The sequence below is a fragment of the Dermochelys coriacea genome, chromosome 1, assembly GCF_009764565.3.
Source record: "Dermochelys coriacea isolate rDerCor1 chromosome 1, rDerCor1.pri.v4, whole genome shotgun sequence".
Taxonomy (NCBI): domain Eukaryota; kingdom Metazoa; phylum Chordata; order Testudines; family Dermochelyidae; genus Dermochelys; species Dermochelys coriacea.
In genome coordinates, this window is record NC_050068.2 from 219,033,187 (window position 1) to 219,056,778 (window position 23,592).

Here is a 23,592-nt window from a genome sequence, read left to right on the forward strand (position 1 = left end):
CATCCAATCCTTTTTTTGGAATCCTGCTAAGCTCTTGTCCTTTGCAATTAGGTAACACTACTGCCGTAATACCTATAGCAAAAGGAATACTTGGAGAATTCTACTAACATTGCTATACTGTTAGTTAGCTACAAAAGCCATTCAAAAGTAAAAGGGAGCCACTGTAGGCCCATTGACTTCAGTGGAATTGCTCCTGTAAGGGTTGGTCTTGGAAGGGTAGGTTTGCAACATTAGGCCCTATGTTGTGTTTTACAAACATATAATAATCCTTAGTGCTTATTTGCTCTTACACAACTCCACAAAGGCAGACAAATCACATGCAAAGCCATTACAAGCTCTCCTTTCAGTTATAGGTTGTGCTGTGCAGAAAGAGCCAACAGCCTTTTACCAAGCATCCAAGAAAAACAAAAAGAATCATGCAAGATGGTCACAAGCCACAAGAGCATTCCCAGGCATGCATTTAAAAGAATAGCACACACACCGTACCATAGTAGGGGTAAAGAAGGCTAACCAGTCACATTACAGAATACGCATCTTCTTCCTCTTCCTCATAGAGAATATAGATAAAACAGGTGGTCAGGCCTGCACCAAGCAGCTAGTACACCATAAACAAAAACAGTCAGGAAAACAAGTTAGATTGGATTGGACAGATTAGCTCAGTGCAATAATGTCAAAGGATTGAACTAGCTGCCCCCAAGTCATTCCAAATTAGCACATGACACAATCTCTAATTTCCTCGCGACGAGGATTGGAGCTGACCACAGGAAAGTAGCAATTTGGGCTTTTCCTACACATAGCTGCATGTTTGGAAACAGAGAGATTGTCAAAAATTTTCACCCTTTGATGATAAAATAAGGAAATTAAAATAGCGAGCAACTGTTTCGATAGTTTAAATCATTCAGTCTTCAAAATGAATACAAATTCATTTACAGTTCAGCAGAACCACACAAAGGGTCCCATCCAGCAAAGCACTTGAACACGTACTTAACTTTAAGCACATGAATCATTGAATTGACTTCAATGGGACTGCTTGAGCAGCAAGCTGCTACTCAATGTGAGTAAGGGTATCAGAGGCTGGTTCTAATTTGCACAAGTCAGTTATTCACAACAGTGCAGTCGTTAGCACAAATGAGCAAGACTCTACTGTAATTGGGTTTTTGAAACTGTACAATATTATTTTTTTAAATCCTATTGCTTTCTCTGTAGATAAACTACTCCTCAGAGAGAACAGGGGGAACCTACACTGCCTGGGAGTTTTCTCTCACCTGACTACCCAAGATACAATCTTTGGCTTCTTTCTGCTATTTGAAAAATAAAAATTAAACATTGATTACATTTTATTTAACATCAGGAAAATAATTCCCTACTTGAGCAGAAGCTAGACAATGTTGAGATTCATGAAATCAAGTACTGTCTTTCTTGCAAGTTGTCTGGATAGACCTCATTTCTCCACTCCTCACTTGGCCTACTTAGTGCCACTTTCATGACTGCAATGTCTGCTATAGGTGAGGTAGGTACATAGACCTCATTTGAAGCCCATCATAGTTGATGGAAGGACTCCCATTATGGACTATACTGAGGGACCAGAGTGAATGCACCATTAAAGCAGCAACTGGCCTTGGAAAAGAGAGCTATGGCTGATTCATAAAAAATACCACACAAGTGCATTCACATTCAGCTTTGGCATCAAATGGGCAAAGAGCTTGTTTCTACCACACAAACCAACTCTTCCAGATTAACAAACTAGCGTGAATTTAGGCAGCTGGAAAGCAAAGCATGAGAAAACATCATCTGCTGCAAAACAAGTGTTTTGTGGGGACAAAGTGTAACCTTATAAAATGAATATTAAAACTGCATGAGAATTAAAACAGCATGGAATGCACCATCCTCCTAAATGATTGTTAGACATGCAGAATAAAAGAAACATGCATATCCGTGATAGAAGGAGGCAGTTCCTCTTACAATCTACAGCACTGATTTTGGATGTGAGCTTGAACTTTGAGAGGTCAACAACAGAAAGGCAGAAGCAGAGTGACACTGTATTATACAAGGCATTAAGTCTTTATTTAGACTTTGGTGGGGGGTGAAACTAAGGGATAAGTAAACCTCCTGTAGAGCTTGATTGTGCTTTGTATGCTTCCTTGTCTGTTGTTCATTCCTATCAGTTTGAGCACTTGTTTGTTGATTGGATTAGAAAAGCCATGGGTGTGCAGAGTGCACCGTAGCAGATATCAAGCTGTGAAAGACCTTATCCGTCATGCATGACAAATCAGAAGAGCTCCTGAAAACTCCCAGGTTTGCTGTCCATTGCATTTCTGGATGATAAGCCACTGGAGGGCAAGAGTGAGGTGGTTGAACTGAATTAGAATAAGAGCTAGACTATGACTTTCCCGTATAATTAGAGGTGTGCAAAATATTTGAAACAAGAAATGAGAAACATTAGCAATTTACAGGGTGGTTGTTTTTTTTTTTTAAAAAAAGAACTTGCTAGAAGTAGAGTGAGACTTATTTAATGGAGAAAAAGACTGTTTTTACTGTTCACAATGAAGCAGTGGGAAATGGTGGCCAACATTAACAACCAGTGTGTATATGGAGAACTTAAACCATGCATTTCACCCCAGTGTGTAAGTAGAGCATATGCTCGGTGCCACGAATAATTGAGCACATGGGACACATTCAGTAATACTTTGCCTGCACATTTTCAACACTGAAAAGTGAGCTTGGTTGCAAATCGGATCAGAAGGTCTGTAACTTTGCCACCACCTGAATTTATTATTTTGTTTTAGTCACACCCCTGACTGTGCATGAGCTGGGCCTAAGACATGAGAACATTAGTGCATCCTGGTAAGGAACAGGCCAGATTTGCTGCTGTTGCTGCTGCAGATGCTCTTCTGTATGTGCAATTGTGAATACATTTCTGCATCTAAACACTGACTGCTCTTTTACTCTGCCTTCTCCTGAGGTAAGTTCACCTCTTCTGATCTAGTCCCTGCTTGGCATAAACTCCACTGTAAACACTTCATGGCCCTCTTGCTTAATGAAAAGTTGGTTAAAAAAAAATGATGGCACTTCATTTATTGCTGTTCTCAATGGACACACAACACAACTTGATAAGGCTCAACATGGCTATGCAAGCAAGTAAGGGGGGGTGCATTTGTGTGGACTACCCATAGCACTAATTGAAGCAAGAGTGGGGAATCGAACTTCACAGAATGGCTACCTCTCCCCCTGCACAGATGGATAAGAGGGGCTGGGGACAATACAGAGCTTTGGCTCTAATGCTAATGTGCTTGCCTGTGTAGCTGGCCAACATACCAAGTATAGGCCTGATGCAATTTCTTTTTTCCTGGAAACAGAGGGGAGTCTGGGAGAGAGATTGTGACTCTTTAAGTCACACTTTTCCCCAGGTTGCTCGTGGGGCAGCAGAACAATATGCTGCAGGTCACAACGTGACAATCTAGCTCTAAATCTCAACAGGCATGTGGTCCAGGGGTCAAACCACTGGCTATTTATGGATGAGCATCGCTGGGTCAGCTTTGACAGAAGAAACTTGGGGAAGGGAGATGGGAGAGTCAGCAGTAGTCGTGCCATATATTTCACCCTGTCTTTCCTGCCCTCTTTCCTCACTTACAATGTACAAAAGAAAAAAAATCAGACAGCTACTATTCCATGGCTGCTGAAATTTCTGAGTGTGCAAACCAGACGCTCAATATTTTGCAGAGAAATGAATTTTCAGTGACACGAAACTGCGTGAAATGAAAATGGTAAAATTTTTAAACCAAAGCACCCCACCCCCACCTCTACTTTTGCACAGTTCTAGTTATCACCTAGGAAAGTAGAAGAAAATGAAGTTTGCCTTAGTATAAGGAAGTAAGCAGGTGAATGGCACTGATTTTTTTGCCTCCAGTGCATAAGAGGAAGGGAAGCACTCATTAAAGCTGAAAATGAGTGGATGAGTTACATAGCGATAAACAGGAAAAAACGAACACACAGATGGTCATACCAGAACAGATCCCAAATGCACTCCAATGTAAACAGGACTAATTCCTAAAAATGAAAGTAAATCCCAAACATAGGAGCATTAGTAGAGTGCTGTATTGACAGGAAACAATACACAAAAGTGCAGCAAAAACATGTTCAGTTCAACTAATACCTGATGAGCCGAAAGAGACCATAAAGAAGGTACATATACAAGATAAAGGTCTCAAAAGTGCCTAAGTCAAAGTTCCATTTTTAAAAGTGACTTAGGGTATGTCTCTATTGCAATTAAACACCTGTGGCTGGCAAATGCCAGCTGACTTCAGCTCGTGGGGTTCAGGCTAAGGAGCTGTTTAATGGTGGGGTAGACATTTGGGCTTGGGCTGGAGACCAAGCTCTAGGACCCTGCAGGGTTAACCAGACACTTTGCCTGAGCCCTGTGAGCCTGAGTCAGTTGGCACAGGCCAGTTGCAGGTTTTTAATTGCAGTACAGTCATACCCTTAGGGACTTGAGTCTAAGTCCCATTGAGTTTCAATGAGAATTAGCCTCCTAAGTACTTACGGTCAAGATTTTCAGAAGTAACTAGTGATTTTGGGTGCTGCCCACCCAATATCTAATCTAACCCCTTTAAGGTTTGAGCACCCAAATACTGAAGCTTGCAAAATCACTAGTCACTTCTGATTGTGTTGGTCTATGCCCAGAGGTAGGTATTTGTAGGATTTGGCTATAAAATGGTACCTTCTTGTACCTTCTTTGTCTATGGTTCACACTGGCTTCTATACTGACAGACATTTTTAGTACCTTGAGTCCTGCAGAGACTTTCCCTCAGCAGCATGATTAGCAGCTGAATTCTGATTGCAGGATCTTTATTACTGGAGATGGCTTCAGAGCCAGAACCACGAAGCTTGATTTTCAGATCAGGGAAACAAATCATGTAAATTTTAAATTGAGCAAATACTCTCCAAATCGTAAATATGTAAACCCTGAGAGACTAATGATAGTAGTTAATAATGACATGTATGGACCGGATGCAACATGTGCAATAACATGCTTAAGAACACACATGCGTATTAGACTCAGCTAAAAGGGAATACTACTACTACTATTTTTCACTTGCACATATGAAAGGCACAGTGTATCTCAGAGTAACTAATTGTGCTTTGAAGGCTGAGCCAAAGTCCACTGAATTAATGACTCTAATGGACCCTAAGACCCCATTGGAAGCGATTATCCCCATTTTACTGAGCAAACGGAGGCACAGAAATGTTACGTGACTTGCCCAAAGTCACATAAGCACAACCGTGGCAGAGGCAGGAATAGAATCCTGGAGTTCCACTTCCTGCTTCTTTGCTCTAGTTGCCTATTAGCATGATGCTGTATCTCAGGCAGACAAAAAATATTTGTGCAGAATGGACAGGACAGCAGACAATGGAGAGGCATAAATAAGAAAAGGAAACAAAGGTGGAGTAAAAGGTTAAGTGGAATGATCAGCATTTTACATTATGTGATTGGAAATCCCTCCAAGCTGCACACCCGATGAATTAAAAATACTGAAGGCACTTTCTATGTGCTGGGCAGCTTGTGGTTAGGCTGAGTGTGCAGAAGACTCTTACATCCCCGTGTTCTAGCGTCTCCTCCCATTTGTCCCAGTGGCCTGTCTACCATCACCAAGAAGACATTGATAAAGCTGTGTGTGCAGCACTGAAGTTCAGAGCAAGCTCCTGGGGGAATTTCACTGCCTAACTGTGGCTGAAACCTAACTGTTTCAAAAGAAGAACAACTAAAATTGGTTAATGGAGCAAGAAAAAGATTAAGAACCACAATCTCCATCATGCTGCTCCCTTCCACCTGCACGTGGGAGAAGGATGCCTCAGATCACACATTCAGCTGCTCCAACCAGGTTCAAGCTAGGGAAAGTAAGGAGACTTGTGGATAAGACCCAGGAATGGGACTCAGGAACAAGGCTGTCTGGAAAACAACAATTCTGTTTCATGAATGGTTTTGAGGTTTTGAATTTTGGTTTCTTTCTGCAGCAGAATGCGATTGTTTGAAATTTGTCACGGAAAAAAAAAAGGGTGAGAGACACTCTTCAGCCCAGAATAGCAGGGTGGGCAGGGCCCTCACTTAGGATGTAGAGAACTCAGGTTGAAGGCCCTGCTCCAAATCAGGCTGAGCAGGGAATAAAACCTGGGTCTCCCACATCCCAGGTGAAGGTCATGAGTTCAGGTCCCTGCTCTGCCTGACTTGAACCTAGGCCTCCCCACATCCCAAGTGAGTGCCCTACCTATAGGTTAGAGGTTCCAAAACTTTTCTTATTGTGTATCCCCTTCCAGATCTACCAGCTGCATGCATACTCCTACCCTTCTCATCACGATACTTTGGGTGTTCTTTTTAACACTACCTGCTTTTAGTCATCCATCCATATTTCACTGTTACATACAGATATAGTTACAGTGCGATGTATACAACTGAACACCCTCCCCCCCGCTCGCTAAGTTCTAAGCTCAGTTAGACTGAATACTTGCTGGGCAACTGAACCCACTCTGCATGAAGACTGGAGGTGAGGGCTCTCTACGTCAGCATCTTTGTGTATCTGTGTTCTCACTGGTACATGTTGAAGTAAATTATCATTTTTTAAATAACAAATTCCCACAGAGTTTTAAAGCTTCATCTGAGTAGCCTATTATGAAAATGCAATAAATAAAATAATCAATAAAATCCACCATTACACAATTTTGCCTGAGTACCCCCAGAGATGTCATGTGTACTACAGTGTGGGAACCCCTGTTTTGCTATTCAGGAGTCTCTTTCCATCTCTCTTCTCCTCCATTCTCACCGTCTTTCTCCCTCCTTCTGCAGTCTGGAATTGAGACACTTCCCAATGAAGTTTTCATCAAAACTTGTTTCCATGAAACATTTTGATTTAGACAAATTGGCATTTTTTTGACAGAAAAAAGTTTTGCTGGGCATTTTTCAACCAGCTCTACTCAAAAGAACAGGACTCTGTTTGTGGCTCTGTTCAAACCTGCAGCTGGGTGCCCTTGGGCAAGTCATGTAACCTATCCATGCTTCAGTTCCCCATCTGTAAAAGGTGGCGCGTGATGCTTCCCTTCCTCACAGAGGTGCTGTGGGGATAAATCCATTGTCTGTGAGGGGCTCCAAAACTGAACTGATGGGGCCATATAAACAAGTACATAGTAAGGAGAACTAGATCAAACACACAGCCTCAGAGGGGCATAAGCAGCATTTTATTTAATGATTGATTCTTATTAGAAGGCCTCTGTAGTTAACACACTGGAGTATAAGGAGGTGCTGTGAGACATGGCTCGTGGAAATGGAATTGAAATAAGATCACATAATTTACGTTCCTCTTAATCATCACCCCTAATGGCCTACACCTGATAATGCTTCCTTGGCACAATACCATAAGCCCTGTCTGACTGAGTTAACGTGTTTGGCAGCTGTAGGACTATACAGAGTATAGCACAGCATGTCAAAGGCCCACAGGCAGAGTCAGGGTTTATGTTATTTTATTTTAATCTGGGGTTAAAAGAAACCTGGGGAAATAATAAAGTAGCAATTTCAGCTTAAAGCCTTCATTTTTATTTTAAGATATAAGCCTGGCAGTTAGCTGCCAAAATCCCATTGAAAGTCCTTTAGAAATCCCCAGGGAGTTAGGCACCCAACTCTCACTGAATTTCAGTGGGATTTGGGCACCTCACTCATTTCGGTTCCTTTGAAAATCCCAGCCTCTGTATTCAGGGGTTTATGTGTAAACTGCTCAATACAAATAATCCAGTAAATTTCTAGCTCCAAGGCCCATTGCATCATCAAAGCACGTTTCTTCATGCAGGGCCACTACCATCTGTGACAACATTTATGTTCCAACCAGGGATGAGAGTGCTCCAACCGCCCCTCCCTGTGAGGTGGCAGGAGCTCATATAACTCCAATGGCTGTTTATTGCAAGCTAGCTGAGAGCCAGCCTTGAAATTTAAGCATCTGGCCTCCTGGTTAGTCAGTTATGCACCACCACTGACAAACAGTGTGGTCAGCTTTCCAAAATGACAATATGGCATGTGTGTCATGGTGAGCACACGAAAAGTATCAGTGGGGTCGTGGCATTAGGCACAAGAAGGGCTTGGCAGCCAGGGAGTAAGGGAAAGGGAAAAAAATGCACCCATTCCTCCTTCACCTTATCCTGTGTATTTGACTCTGGGGGTAGGATTTTAAAAAGCGCTCAGCTTTGATGTAACTCTTGCTCAATGGTAATCGATGACTTCAATGGGAGCAGAGTTAGGCCAACACTGAGTGCTTTAGAAAATCCCATACTAAGTGTATCGGGGGGACTTACTTGAGAACTTGTGTAGAGTAGCTGACTGGGAGGTGTCATGGCAGGTGGGAATGGGAAGTCACCAACACGTGACAGAGTTGGGGTGGAGGCTTCAAGCCACATATATGGAGAAGCCAGTCTATCATCACTTTCACCACGTCCCCTGGCTGGAGAGAGGGTGGCAGAACTGGGCTCATGGTATAGTATAAACATGTTGGCATTTTCTGAACATTAATAATGAATCCTCACCGTTATGTGTTAATTATCTCAGTGCTGTACAAGACACACAAATAAAGACAGGCCTGGCCCTACAGAGCTTAGAGTCTAAGTGACCTGCTCAAGGTTACAAAGAAGGTGAGTATCAGGGCCAGGTTAGAGCTCCTGACTCACAGTTCTTTAATCAGTCCACCAGGCAATGTTATCATGTAGTTTGCACAGGAGCAGAACAGCTGGCATTTCTTGTGGTCTCTTGTGACAAACAGGTTGATTGTTGGGATGCTCCACACTGCAAAACTGGACTACAAGATGCTGGCCTTCAGGGACCATTTGTGATTCAGGGAGAAATTTCTGCTGAGGTGATTTGCCACATGATTCTGGATCCTAGGCAAGTGATTGGCCACAGGGGCAATGTTTTTGCCAATGCAAAACTGCCAGAACTTGATCGCCTCCTGACACAGCACATTGAAATGTGCTCCCCACATTTGTTCACATAATACATCGTAGTGATATTGTCAGTAAGGATATGCACCTCCGAGTCCCTGATGTGATCTCAAAGGGCCTGACCAGCATTATAGATGGCATGAAGTTCCAGGACCACTAATATGCAGAGAAGCTTCCTGTTCCAACCACAGGCCTTGAGTCCACTTCCCAACCTATTAAGGAGACACTGGTGACAATCAATCCAGGTTGGTAGGGACTGCACAAAGGGAATGCCCTGGCACACATTGTCCTGAACCATCTATCTCTATAAAAGAGTCCAGGATCAGCAGAGGAAGTCAGATCATACTGTCCAAGGGATGATGATGCAGATGATAGATTCTGACTGTGGCATCCACCATAGCCAGAGCTAACAGCAATGAGGTTTTGGCCACTGTACAGTCTTCCGCACTAAATGCCTAGAGAGTTCTGGCAACTTGTCCACAAACTTATACCTGGCTGCCCAATTGATTGTCATATTTAGAGAGCAATACCAGCTGGTTTGCGATACACATTTGCAGGGAAGAGAAGGTATAAATCTTCCTCTCCATTAAATCCATCCTCTTGGATTCTTTGTTCTTAGGGGTGGACTAATACCTTCCCTGCTGTGCCCTGTCATTTGCTGCGGTTATCACCAGAGTTAGGGGCAGGGTGGGAGAAGTGACCCTCAAAACCCTGTATGGGAATGAAGTGCTGCTTCTCCAAATGTTTCACTGTGGGAGGCAATGCAGCTGGAGAATTCCACAGGGCCTTTGCAGGTCCCAAAAGAGCCTCATTTATTGGGAGGGCTATTCTTCCAGGAGCTCATGATTGGAGAATATCCAGTATCTTATGTGTATTCTCCTGCAGGGATTGTGCCTTTGGATATCCAAAGTAGTGACCCTATACCTCAGGAGGGCTGGATATGCCTTAAAGTCCTTAGGCACAGAGGGATAAAACAATTCCTGCATGGTAGAGTCAACTAGGGAGGAGGAGGAGGCGGTTTCCTGAGCAAGCTATGGGTCCTATTCAGGATTTAAATACTCATTGAGTATTTCCCAGAGCTCCCCATACCCCCCCTCCCATTTGGGGCTCTGGCCTCAGCTGCAGGTAGAGGGCTTCAGCCTTGCGGAGTCCTGTGGACCCCCTGCAACTGGCTCACAGCCCTCCAGAGGGCTGAGGACCTCTGGTTGAAAACCAACAGCATCAGGCTGGAGTCAAGGGAAAATATTTACCGGAGCATTGCTCTGAACAGCTCTGGCTGAATTTACGCCTATTCTTGCACTAGACTACAGGATCTGGTCTGAATACCCCTGGAGGTCCAGGAGGAATGGGCTCAGGGGTTGCTTGCAGCTAAGATGGTTTGGGAGAGGAAGTTACGGTCAGACCTGGTGATCTTGCTCTGGAGCGGATCAAGGAGTGAGACTGCAGGGACTGAGGAGCATCCTAAGGATTCCAAGGAGGTCACTGGCCATATGGATAAGGCATTGGTGGCCAGCTGGCACTGGGCCAGGAGTCCCTGTCCTGAATGCAGGACAGATGCTATTCTCAGTACTGATGGTACTGGGCCTTGTGCAAGCCTTGACTCCCCAGTCTGAGGCCTGGGTGGTGCGAGCTGCAGTGCACAACAGAGGATGAGGTGGTAGAAGTCATGGCACCAGTGAACTCTTGAACCAGTGGAGAGTCTGGGACTGAGAGGCAAAGCAGGTCTGATGCCTCCTGGTATGCTGCCAGCACGGAGACAGTTGGCATCGGTGTTGACGTCATCAGTACCAGACTCAACGGATGCCCCAGGGCCAGAACCGGAGTCGATGGTACGGGTTCTTGCTGCTCTCTGTGCAGTATTGGAAAATGGGTGGGGACAGACCTGCTCCTTCTCATGTGCCAAAGGGAGAACGGTACTGGTCAGCACTCCTCTTAGAAGATGAGAAATCTCCTCCAGCCTTGGAATGGTCCAGATTCATTTTATGGGACTTCTAAATTCCTGTACTAGAGGAAGGAGAATGACTCCTGAGCATGGTGACTGCCAATCAGACATGGACCTCTTGGACTGTTCCAGCAGGTCTGCTTCAGCCACAAGTCTCTTGCCACCTGAGTCCTCCTGGTGAGCGACTTGCATATGGAGCACTGCTTTTTAATGCATTCTTCACTGAGACACAACAAGCACCTTGTGTGGGGATCACTGTTGGGGATGACCCTCCGACACACAACAGACAATGCCTGACCCCTGGTGAAAGCATCGCACTGGGCAGCCAACTACTATTACTATACTAACACAACACTTAAACTAAGGTACTACTAACTACTGTCTCAGACCAAAAGCATGAGGAGGAAACCACCACATGGAGCTCTGACTCTAGCCATGGGCAGTGAGAAAGAATGGAGAGGATTGCAGCGGCAGCATCCTTATAGAGCCGGAGGAGGGGCTAGGGTGCAGGGCATGAGCATTGCCCCTCAGGTATTGCTAAGCAAAGTACTCTGGCTCTAGTGTGCTGGGTGTGCACACGCCTAAGTAGAGTATACGGCGGCATCTACTCAGTGAATAATAAATATGAATATTTTGGAAAACCCTGGCAAATAAACTTGCCTGATGCCTTACAGCTGGCTCTCTGCCCCAGTAAAGTTCTGTGGTAGCTATGCCATCAGAGTGACAGAATTGCGCTGGAGTGGAACCTGGATAGCAGTATGGAGCATGGACCTAAAAAAAGCAAGCCAAGTGAGCTTCTCGGTAATGTACTGAATGCCACCTTTATCCCAACTATTGGGAATATTCAGCACACTTTGGAAATTTAACCTGAGATTCTGAAAATGACCTAAGGGATTTGGATGCCCAATTCCCATTAAAATGAATGGGAAGTAGGTTTCCTAATCCTCTCATCTGAGATTTTCAAAACTGCCTTTCTGTAATAAGGCATTTCACGTTTGCTGGTGATCTTCAAAGATTTTAGCAATGGCTATAAAGAAAACCCTGTTAGGCGCAGGTTTAAAAGGGAACAGTTATTTCCACTGGGGTCTGCATCTCCTTACTGAGATCTTTGTCATTTATTACATGATAGCCTAGGTTTATTACATAGCCTAGGTTACTCCCAACTTTTTGAGACCAGAGACTCCATGCAAGGAATGAGGATTGGTTTGAATGGGTTATCCCAAGGCAAAATGAGTGTGGATTGAACTGCTTGGCTGTTGTGCTTAACACCAAGCACAAAATCTCTCTCTCTCTCTCTCTCCTTTCATTCTATTCTCTCTGTCTCTCTCTCCCACACAGACCCACAAACAGAAGTGTTTTTGAACGCTGTTTGTGACAGCCACACCCTGCATGTTATCCATCCACTGCAGAAAGGCAGCAAAGTCTATGGGCTGTGTACAGGACTGTGCTTCCGGCACTTTTGTGTTTTAATGACAGCTCTTCACTTGCCTCACTGTATAGTCTTGCAAAAAGTCACATATGACTAGTGACTGGGCTTCCATAGCTGTGCAGGGAGGGGTAGACAGAGTCTCCTTCATACCCTATACAAAGGCAAGTCAAAACAGAAGTACCGGCACTTGAGGGAGAGCAGAGACTGCTCCTTGTGAGCATGCCTGGAGAGTGCACATCACTAATGTAGGATGTGTGGACTTGTGGGGTGCCTCACATATGGACTGCAAACTTCTCCTATACACCAGGAAGCAGGGGTTAAATTGTGACTCCCTGAGCTTTCCCCTGGAGCAGTGTGGCTCTGCACCGCTCAAGGCTGAACCCTAACAGCTCCTGACCTTGGAGTGACTGTACCTGAAAGGCACAATTTAGCCCTTGACCTCTCTGGGTCTGATTTTCAAAAGTGCTGCGTACCCACAACTCCAAAGGAAGTCAGTGGGAGCCATTGGTATTCAGTACCGATGAAATCCAGGCCTTATGTATCTGTTCCCGTCTTTAAAATGGGGATAGGACTTACTTGCCTACAGATTTGTGTTAGGCTCCAAGAGCTATATTTGGCCAGAGCTTTGAAGATGTAAAGTGCTAAATATTATAATTAAGTTTAAAGGTGTCCCAAGAAAAGATAACGCCTATTCCGAACTACAGAATACCATACCTCATTTTGCCTGTCTGTGTTACACTTCGTTTTTCCTAATTTTAAACTAAAAAAAGAAAACATTAATAGGGAAGTGAAAATGTATGTCCAAGCAAAAAATTGCAAGGTATGAGAAACTGACGTAAGCTCATTGTGGCTGGCCAGGAGCTTGAAAATTCTGAGTATGGGGCCACCCAGAGCAGAGGGATTATAGTAGCTAATCAAGAGATTTTCATGTTCACACTATGGGAGAGAAATCTCTGTAGTATAATGTCTGTCAGCCAATCAGAGTGAAGGAATCTGCATACTGTAAAATGATGGAAATATAATTGTAAATGATTATGCAAAATCAGATACATATACCAATTAGAGTAAAGGAAACTGCATAACTGAGAAAAACAACAGCTGAGCATCCATAAATGTGTAAAATCCCTGAACTCTGATGGACTGAGTCAATCCCATGTCAGTACTGTTTTCCATAATACATTTTTATGACGAGAGAGTAATATGAGAGCGCTATGTAAATAAATGATAAAAAGAGATACAAAGGAGGGGTAAGTCTCAGTCTGAGAATAGCCACAACTGTAATATAAAAAGTAATGGTCTGTAGATAGAAAGGAACAAGTTTCACTTAGTGAGAAAGAAAAGCTCTCTGAAAAAGCAATTTGACAGTGGAACAGCTGCCATGAGAGGGCATTGAGGCTCCATCAGTGGAAATATTGAAAAACTAAACTCACTCTAGGCAACAGTGATACTAAAAAAGGGAGAGCTACATAAAATAGACTATATTGGTGAGTAAAATCAAATGTCATAAGGGAAGCCAGTTATGTTGTTAAAAGGAGATAGTGCCCTGCAGTGCCTAGATGGTGCAACAACTAGCAGCGGGAAGAGACAGTCTGCCTGTGTCTGTCTGTCTAAAGGCTGGTCTTGATATGGAGTTATTCAGGAAGAGTGTATACAAGTCCTAAGAAAGACTCTGTTGTCCAGCCTCTAGCATATAGATAAGGACTAGATGACGACCTGAGGTCCCTTCCAACCCTGATATTCTATGTTTGTCAGATATAGACAGATATGACATTAAGGGGCAGCAAAACCCATCTGTCAGTCTTCTATGTTGTCTTACAGCTATTTATTATTATGAGATTTTGCTGCTTTGGGACCTGAAAACCTGTGGAGTGTGACTCGTGTGGATTCAGTGTAGCAGAAAAATTCCCAGCCCTTGTATTGAAAGCCCTGTTGTGAAGCCAACATGCAAGAAGAAAGAATTAAAGTTGTTTAGAGAATCCAGCCTCCTGACTTTTATACAACTAAATCCTCACCTTCTGTGGTGCAGTAACACAATATTGTCTACAGTGAAATTCCCTAAAAGGAAAATGGGGATTTGCATGAAACCACTTCATAATAAGCTGAGTGTCACTGCATTGTCCCACCTACTGCCTCTCAACTCTCCCAAGCCAGAGGAGCAGCTCCACCATCTTTTCTCCACAGCCCCAACCCTTCAGAAGCACCAGCAGCTCTGTCCTCCCCTTCACTCCTTTGCTTTACCCTTCCTGCTGCGACTAGAGGAAGGTGTAAAGTGTCTTGCCAACGTCCTAAATGCTGTGAAAGCCACAAGGTTGACTTTTACAAGATGCCCCTCCTTAACAACTCCACTTGCACATGTTGGAAAATGTTCATTCTTAGATGGAAGCCGCAGCTGGCTAGATCGCCTCTCTCCAAAGATTACAACTGTGATTACATCCATCCTTCCCAACTGTGAGAAGCAAATGGCCAGTGGACTGTGCGAAGGATTAGTTGGGATAGATAACTTCTGATAAAGCACTCATAACCTACCTGATAAGTGCTGAACTTAACAATGTAACCCACTTACATGGCAAGCGGAGGAAAACTTCACTCTGGGACAAAATAATCGTGCAGTTTTTAGTTAGGGAAAATGCCCACAGAAGTCAAGTCCTACTCATTATTCTCTTAGCACTTTTAGCAATGGAAGGATTTTAGATCCCAGTATCCTGGCTAAATTCCAGCATGGGTAATTGCATTCTGCCTACTGAAAATTCCCAATAGTTGCTTTTTCTTGGTAATACAATCTTCATTTCTTAACTTAAAGCTTAGTTTATTATGTTGGGAATGCTTGCTCCTGGTTGCAGAATTCCACCCCAGAGGAATTTGCAATTTGGTGGTGGGTGAAGCAATGGCTACCTGTATATGCAGATGGTTGCAATCCTGTAAAGTGCTTTGGAGCTTGTGACTCTTATAATAATAACAATAATATTCAGAGATGGATCAGCTTAGAGGAAAACATGCCCTTCTTTTGATTTTAGGGAGGAGGGGAAAATCTCAACTAGCCAATATTACTAGTAAGCAACCTGTTTGTGCTAGGCAATACCACCTGAGTCTCTGGAACCCACCTGTTTCCTCAGCTTGTACTTGTAAAAATACCCTCAGATAACCTGGTGCACAATTCTGCCTATTTTTTGGGCAAGTCTCCAGAATTAACATATTTTGCATTATTAATTAATAAACTAAGAATTGAAATACTGAGCACTTTCATCCAACTATCTCAAAGTGCTTTATAAACACCAGTTAAGTCAAGCCCAGTGACAGTAGTATTCACTTTACAGATTTGTAAACCAAGGGACTGAGAGGCTAAGAGACTTGCCCAAGCCCATTTAGTAAGACAGCGACACAGCTCATGCTAGAACCCACGATTAAGATATCCAGAAATAGTTACCTAGAGTTAGGCTCCTAAATCCTTTTCTCAGTGCCTAAATATCTTGCCTGATTATCAAAGGGGTTGAGCACCCAGCAGCTCCCACAAAATTAATGGAGGAGCTGTTGTGTGTGCAGCACCTTTGAAAAATCAGGCATGATATTTAGGTAATGAAAAATGGATGCAGGAGCCTAACTGGGGGCATTTCTTAAAGTCTTGCCCAGGAGTCTTGACTCAAGGTTTCCTTCTTTAACCACTAGACAACATTCCCTCTTTTCATACATCTCTTCTGTGTTCACTGCACCAAGAGTCAGAAAGAACTCCTTTAAAGGAGCAATGACAAATCAATTCAATTTAGATGTGGGGGAAGATTATAAAGTAGCAATAGACTCCAATACAAGAAAAGCCATTTCACACAATTTGTTACCAAACTTACGGTTTCAGATCTATTTTTACAAGTAGAGAGTCGGATGACTTGAGAGAGCAAGTTAAAAATATCACATGGGGAGAAAATCACATGGAATGAGGAGATAAAGTGAAAATAAAATGCTGCTGCTTTCTTTTTTTTTTTTTTAGCATCTGTGTAAAGTGTTTGTCTTTCATTGAGTTACATGTTTACATGATTATATTGACATCTCCTGTCCTCCAAAATTGAATTTCAGGTTTAAATCTGTGAACCTTTCCCGCTATCACACACCAAATCAGTGTCTGAAAAGTGTCTGTGAAGCACTTATAAAATACAAGATGTGCAACTTTCTGATAATTTAGATTGTAATACACCTTGATCTATAAGGTCTCATGCCCTAGCATGACAGGATTTGACCTCAGAAAAAACAATTAAATAGAACAGTGAATTCAATAAGCCACATTAATGGAACATCACATTATAGATTTCAAACTCACAGGAGTCAGGCAATTGAGATTTAAGGTTCCTAGGGCAACCCAAACTCCCCTCTGTGCATGTACCGTATGCACTATGCTTATCTTTTCTTACAAGACTGACCAATACGGGGCAATGAGACATACTACTGGGCAAACGTGTTGTTAATGAAAAAACGGTAACTGTTGTTCTTCGAGATGTGTTGCTCAGGACCATTCCATTCTAAGTGTGCGTGCACCCACATGCGCTGCCATCAGAGATTTTTGCCTTAGCGGTACCCGTAGGGCCGGCTGTGGCGCCCTCTGGAGTGCCGCACTGATTCTGTGGTATATCAGGCACCACCAGCCCTACGCCCTCTCAGTTCCTTCTTGCCAACAACTCTAACAGAGGGGCAGGAGGGTGGGTAATGGAGTGGACATAAGCAACACATTTCGAAGAACAGCAGTTATGAAAGGTAGGTAACAGTTTTTTCGTCTTCGAGAGCTTGCTCATGTCACTTCTATTCTAGGTGACTCATAAGCAGAATCAATGGAGGTGGGCTCGGAGTTCAGAGTCTTGCAGCACTGCTCTGCCAAAGTCAGCATTGTCTCAAGCCTGCTGGGTCAGCGCGTAGTAGGACATGAATGTGTCGACGGACAACCAGGTTGCAGCCCGACAGAGCTCTTGGATTGGCGCCTGCGCCAGGAAGGCAGCTAATGACGCCTGCACTCTAGTTGAATGAGTCGTCATGATCGCTGGCGAGGGCACCCTTGCCAGCTCGTATCAGTAGCGGATGCAGGCCGTAATCCAAGATGAGATTCTCTGGGCTGGGCAACCTTTCATCCTGTCATCTACAGCAACGAACAACTGTGTTGACTTATGGAAGGCTTTCTTCTATTAATGTAGAAGGCCAGCACCCATCTGATGTCCAAGGTATGCAAGTATCTGCCTCTGTGCCAGGCACACTAGGTGTGGGGCAGGCAGGATCCAAGTGTGGGGCAGGCAGGATCCAAGTGTGGAGGGGCTCAGTGTGGGGGGATCCAGGTGTGAGTGAGAGGATTCTGTGTGGGACAATCTGGGTGCAGGCAACTCAGTGGGGGAATCTAGGTGTGGTGAGATCTGGATGCACAGAAGCTCATTGAGGGTGTGGTTCCAGGTGCAGGGGCAATGGGAGGCTGCAGGGGCTTCCAGGTGAAGGTAGTTGGGGCTCAGTGGAGGGTGTGGGGGTCTCAGCTGGGGAGTCTGAGGGAGTGGGGCTTGGTGGAGTGGGGGTCTGAGTGCAGCTAGTTGGGGGTCAGTAGTGTGGGTGTCTGGATGTGGGGGCTCAGGGTGGTGTGGGGGGTGGGTCTCATCAGGGTGGAGGTTTGAGTGCAGGGAGGCTCTAGATGCAGGGGTTGAGGTTCAGTAGGGTGGGGTTTGGGTATGGAGGGTTAGGGGGGTTCTGGGTCTACGGGGTGAGGCTTGGCAGAGGTGTTTGGGTATGGGAGGTCTAGATGCACGGGGGTTGGGAGGATGGGGGAGCAGCTCCTGCACAGTGACCCCTCCCCCCACAGCTGAGGAGTGATGGGGGCAGGAAGCAGGGGAGGATGCTGAGCTTCCTGTAGCTGGGGGAGATTTCTGGGAGTGGGTCTGACACAGCCACAGCCACTCCTTGCAGGGGAAGAGGACATCCCATCCTCTTCTGTCTCCAGCCCAGCCAGACTAGCAGCTTATCCTGGCTCAGGGTAGGAGCCACTGGCTGAGGTGTCCCTAGTCCCGTTGTGATTTACCTCTCCACCAGTTGCTTCAGATGCCTGAAACAATGTACCTGTGCTGCTAGGGAGTGCTGTGTGACTGCTCTTGCAGCTTCCTTTTGCTTCCCTATCAGAAAGTCATTTTTCTGCAGGGAAGCAAAGAAATCTGTGGGGGACATAGCATCATACCATCCCCTCCATAAACTTGTCGAGCTCAGTCTTGAAACAAGTTAGGTATTTTTTCCCCCACTACTCTCCTTGCAAGGCTGTTCCAGAACTTCACTCCTCTGATGGTTAAAAGCCTTCATCTAACTTCAAGCCTAAACTAATTGATGACCAGTTTATATCCATTTGTTCTTGTGCCCACACTGGCCTGTAACCTTAAATAACTTCTCTCCCTCCCTGATGTTTATCCCTCTGATGTATTTGTAGAGAGCAATCCTATCTCCCTCCTTTGTTTCATTAGGCTAAACAAGCCAAGCTCCTTAATTCTCCTCTCATAAGGCAGATTTTCCATTCTGCTGATCATCCTAATAGTCCTTCTCTGCACTTTTTCCATTTTAAATTCATCTTTATTAAACATGGGAGACAAGAATGCTCAGAGTATTCCAGATTTCCAGCTAGGGCCTGCCTCAAAGCCTACTGAAGTCATTAAGAGTCTTTCTATTCACTTCAGTGGGCTTTGGATCAGGCAAATACTGAGGTTAGCAAAAAGTTACAGAATACAGCCCAGTGATGCAGCGTGTGATTGTGTACTGAAAGGTCCTATTTCATCATATCTATGCCAGGGGTAGAGTTAAACTTGCCATAACAAGATGAACTCTGAATTTATTGGTTTATAAAGATTTAAATTATCATGTTTAACACTGAATTAATATATATGTGTGTGTGTGTGTGTGTGTGTTGAGTTGAGTTGGTGTTAAGGGAATATTACTGCTTTGCAATTGTTTTTCATAATCTTCTTTTCTCTGATCCTACCAAGCAACAGCAATGATTGACAGCAGGATGACCCCATCTACACCAAAAAGAAAGCAGGAGGCAAAAGAACTGAATCAGAGCTAATATGGAAGTGTCAGCCTCCCCACTTCAGCGTGAGATATTCAAAGCTGTATGACAATGCCTAGGTAGTGCACTCCCCAAGGGGAAGGAATATATTTGGATGTCGAAAGGTACTAGAGAAAACCACAGCAGACAGAAATACTGGTAAGCAGTTTTTCTTTGTCATCAGTCACTCCCTTCCTATTCTGCCTAGCAACATCAGTGAATGACATATGTATTAAGCAGAGACTCATGAGAAGTGTGTGTGAGAGGTGGGAGCGTTGTGTGTGCTTGAATCACTTTCTGACCTACAGTAGCAGTCAGGTCCAATGGGTTGCGCCAAACAGAGGGTATGGAGATGACCAAGTGGGAACAACAGGAAGAAAATATGGCCCAAAGATGGAACATAAGAAAACTCAAATGTTAGCTGGTATTGAGGAAGCCTAAGGGGTTGTAGTTCCACTTGCCTGAAATTAATGAACATTCTCTTTTCCCCTATAGGTAGCTGATCTCTCTTTCCCCTGTAGGTAAACCAGTCAAAGTGAGTGGAGATAGCTCTCCACCCAGAAGAGGCTCAAACAGGTGCTCACTTGTCTGTTCAGAGCTCTGCTCTCTAGTCTGGTAAAAAAATGATGGTTCTGAAGCAGGGGTCCCCAAGCTGGCTGGGCGAGGTGAATTGCTTGGAGTTCCGGGAGGCTGACGCTGAGACTGTGTTCCCAGGAGGAGTGGAAACCCTGGATGGGAAGATGACCATCCCAAGATACTAGCAATAATTAGGACACACAGATTGGGTTGCAGGGAGGAAAAAGCTGCAACGGCTGTTGCAACATAGGGTGAATGGCACCACTATGCAAGAGGCTCTCAATACCAATAGAGGGAATATTTGGCAGAAGAGAGGGAATTTTCTGGAGAGGATTGAGAGGTGTTGAAAGAAGACCCTGACTGGGACAGAGGAAGAAAAATGAGGCATAGCAAGTGATCCCTGAGTCTCCTAGCAGGGACAAATATGGGATTTCTACCATATGATTAGACCAGATACTGTAGTCCTTGTCCACTCACCACAAGCATTTTAGCAGGGAGGCCTGCGGAAGAGAAGGCAGGTGCCAGCCTAGGATAAGAAGAGTCAGATGCAGAGAGGGAAATAAGGTGCAGGCCTGAGGAAAAGGGGCCACAGATTTCCAAGTGGGGCCTAGATAAAGCCCTGTAAATCCTGTCTAAGAAGACTGGTCCCCAGAAGGGATGAAAGAGGAAGGCAGACCCATTTCCACTGAGAAAGTTACAGCAATGGAGAAGGCAGAAGTTTTCCCTTTGTGTGCAGAGGGGAATGATGCAAGCCAAACTGATTCAGGCAGCACCAGCGGAAACACCACCAGAGGGAAAGGAGCTGCTTAAAGCATTCTGGAGAAGGAGCTGAGGCTGAGAAAGCCAGAGGACGTCTACAGAAAGAGATGTGCCCATTATAGCAGGGCTTCCCTGACTCACTGGGAGCCAGGAAGCATCAAGGTGCTGCATCATCATCTTCTTTCTTGCCACTATTTGGGGTGACTTCTATAACCTTCTTCCAAAACTCATGATCATATGACAGGCTGCCATATAGATTGGTCTCTCTGAGGTCCACTGACATCCGGTCTCTGCACCAAGTCTTCAGTTTTCCTCTTGGTCATCTTCTGTCCACAGTCATCGCAAGTGCCATCCGACTGTTGTAGCTCTCTGGTCTCCACTGGATATTGGCCATACCCACATAGCCTAGACTCATTCGAGCTTCACTTGTCTTTTGTTGGAGCAACCTGCATTAGGCCCCTTAGAACCTCAATTTGTTTCCTATCACGGAGAGTCCAACCATTTGACCATCTCAACATCTTCATTTCTGTGGTGGAGAGCAGCCTGATTTCCTTTATTATGGCTGGCATGTCTGTTCTGTACATTAAGATAGGTCGAATGCCTTTACCTGTATTGGCATCTTGTCAGAGAACTGGGTTCAGCTTCCACATTTGCTCCACATAGCTTTAATACGATGTTGGGCATTATTCAGAAGGGCACTGATATAAGGTATTTAAATTTTTTCACTCTTCTAAGTTCTCTGACTGTGATAACCTTTTATGGTAAGTCCTCTTCCCTCAGTTATCCTAGCCTCATTTTACTCATGTTCACTCTTGGCCCAACCCACTCAAAACTATGTTGCCACTGCTCCAAGTTGGCTGGCAGGGTTTCACAGTCTTCCACTGATGACTTACTGCTAAGTGCGAACAGCATGTTCCGAGGCAGCTCCCTTTGTATATTCTCACATATCACATCCATGACAACTGTAAACAAAAAGGGGCTGAACACTGACCCCTGTTGCAGGCTAGCGTGCACTGGAAATTCTCTCTTGTAGCTCCATTTAGTTTGGGCTATGGAGTCATTCTGTCATACGTACCCCGGATAAGACAGACATATTCTTCTGGCACTCCTCTCTCATAAATTGCACTAAACTAGTTCTGTTGGTACACGCCCATTTTTAGGTCCACAAAAACCACCCAGTTGCCATCTCTTTTTTCTCTGAACTTCTCTATGAGGATTCATAGCGCAAATATGGCATCAAATGTGCTCCTTCCTGGCATGAATCCATACTGACCCTTCCAAATTTCAACCATTCTGTGCAGATGCTTTTCAATAAACTTCTCCCACACTTTCAGACATATGCCATCAGCTTAACTGGGTGATAATTAGCACACAGTGAACTAACTCCTTTATGTTTAAAAATAGGCACCACAAAGCTTTACGCCATTCACATGGCATTTTTTTCGTAAGTATATAATTGAACAAACTTGTAAGACATGTAATGCCTTCCCTTCCCAATGACTTCACAGCACCCACTGGTACTTCATCAGGCCCAGGTGCTTTTCTCCTTTTTCATTTTCCTAAGTGCCTCCGGAACCTCTGTCTTGTGTATGTAATCTTTCATGCTCTGGTTTGGTTTACACGTTCTTAATTCCTCCCTTGGATTCTTCTGATTCATCACTCTTTCAAAATAATCACACCAAACTTTGCTGATTGATTCAACATTCATTTGCAATATACCACATTCATTTGTAATATAAGCAAACACATTCACATCCTTTGTCATTTTCTCTCTTGCCTTGGCAAGTCTATCGATGGTATTCTCTCCTTCATGTCCTCCCCTACTCAATTATAGAGGACGCCATATTTTTAGCTGTTGCAACACTTCCTTTGGACTCCTTTTTTGCCTCTGTATGTGCCATCTTATCACAGCTCAAACCAATAGCCTGCCATTTTTGGAAAATTATCTTTTTTCCCCTTCAACGGATTCTTGAACTTGAGGATTCCACCACCAAGTTTCCCTTCTTATCCTTTTTGGCATCAGTTTCGTCGCTCCTTGGACTTCATGTATTGTTTCTAGAAAAGAGGACTTGAGTTTGGACCAACTGTCCTCCACACCTCTCTTGTGTTGTCAAGAAATCTACACATTATTCTTGGTTTGAAGTGTTTTTAATTCCTGTCTTTACATTTCCTCAACCTAGTCCTTTCTGGTGCCCAGAGGTTCAGGAGCTTCCAAAGTCTCTGCATTCTGAAGGCAGAAAGGCAAGGTCTGTGCTGTCTCCCAGTGCACTCATAGGATGTTACCTTACAATAGATTTTACATGATCGGTCTTTTTCTTATTAAAGGGAAACAGATTTCAGTCTTGTTTCCTCTAATTTTTCCCACGCATGTGTGGAATGAATTTTGTTATGCGCGCCAACATGGAGGTGTTGTGTCACACATCACCTCCATATTCGCAAAAAAGAAAAGGAGTACTTGTGGCACCTTAGAGACTAACAAATTTATTTGAGCATAAGCTTTCGTGAGCTACAGCTCACTTCATCAGATGCATCACGCTCACAAAAGCTTATGCTCAGATAAATTTGTTAGTCTCTAAGGTGCCACAAGCACTCCTTTTCTTTTTTGCGAATACAGACTAAAACGGCTGCTACTCTGACACGTCCATATTGATGCACATAACAAAATTCATGTCCTGGGGTAGGGCTGGGGGGTTTGGAGTGTGGGAGGCGGGCTCGGGATTGGGATGTGGTGGGGGATGCGGACTCTGGGGTGTGACCGGGGTTAAGGGGTTTGGGATGCAGGCTTCCCAGGGGCTCAGGCAGGGAGAGAGGATTCCCCACAGCAGCACCTGGTCTGGGTGGAGGGAGAGGCGCCTTTCCCCCAGCTGCGACAGGTCC

General features: G+C 44.4%; 1 protein-coding gene across 5 annotated transcripts in view; it reads right to left on the reverse strand.

Annotated features, from left to right (window-relative positions):
* The window catches only part of TSPAN11 (tetraspanin 11), a 168,881-nt gene that overhangs the window by 11,167 nt on the left and 134,122 nt on the right, over positions 1 to 23,592 (reverse strand). For 3 of the 5 annotated variants that reach the window (XM_038388169.2, XM_038388141.2, XM_043514561.1), the window contains one exon: positions 487 to 595. The exons of the other annotated variants lie outside the window; for them this stretch is intronic. In XM_038388169.2, coding sequence (XP_038244097.1) covers positions 515 to 595 — 81 coding nt within the window. In that variant the 3' untranslated portion in view covers positions 487 to 514. The remainder of the gene's footprint in view (positions 1 to 486; positions 596 to 23,592) is intronic. 5 annotated transcript variants of the gene reach the window in all.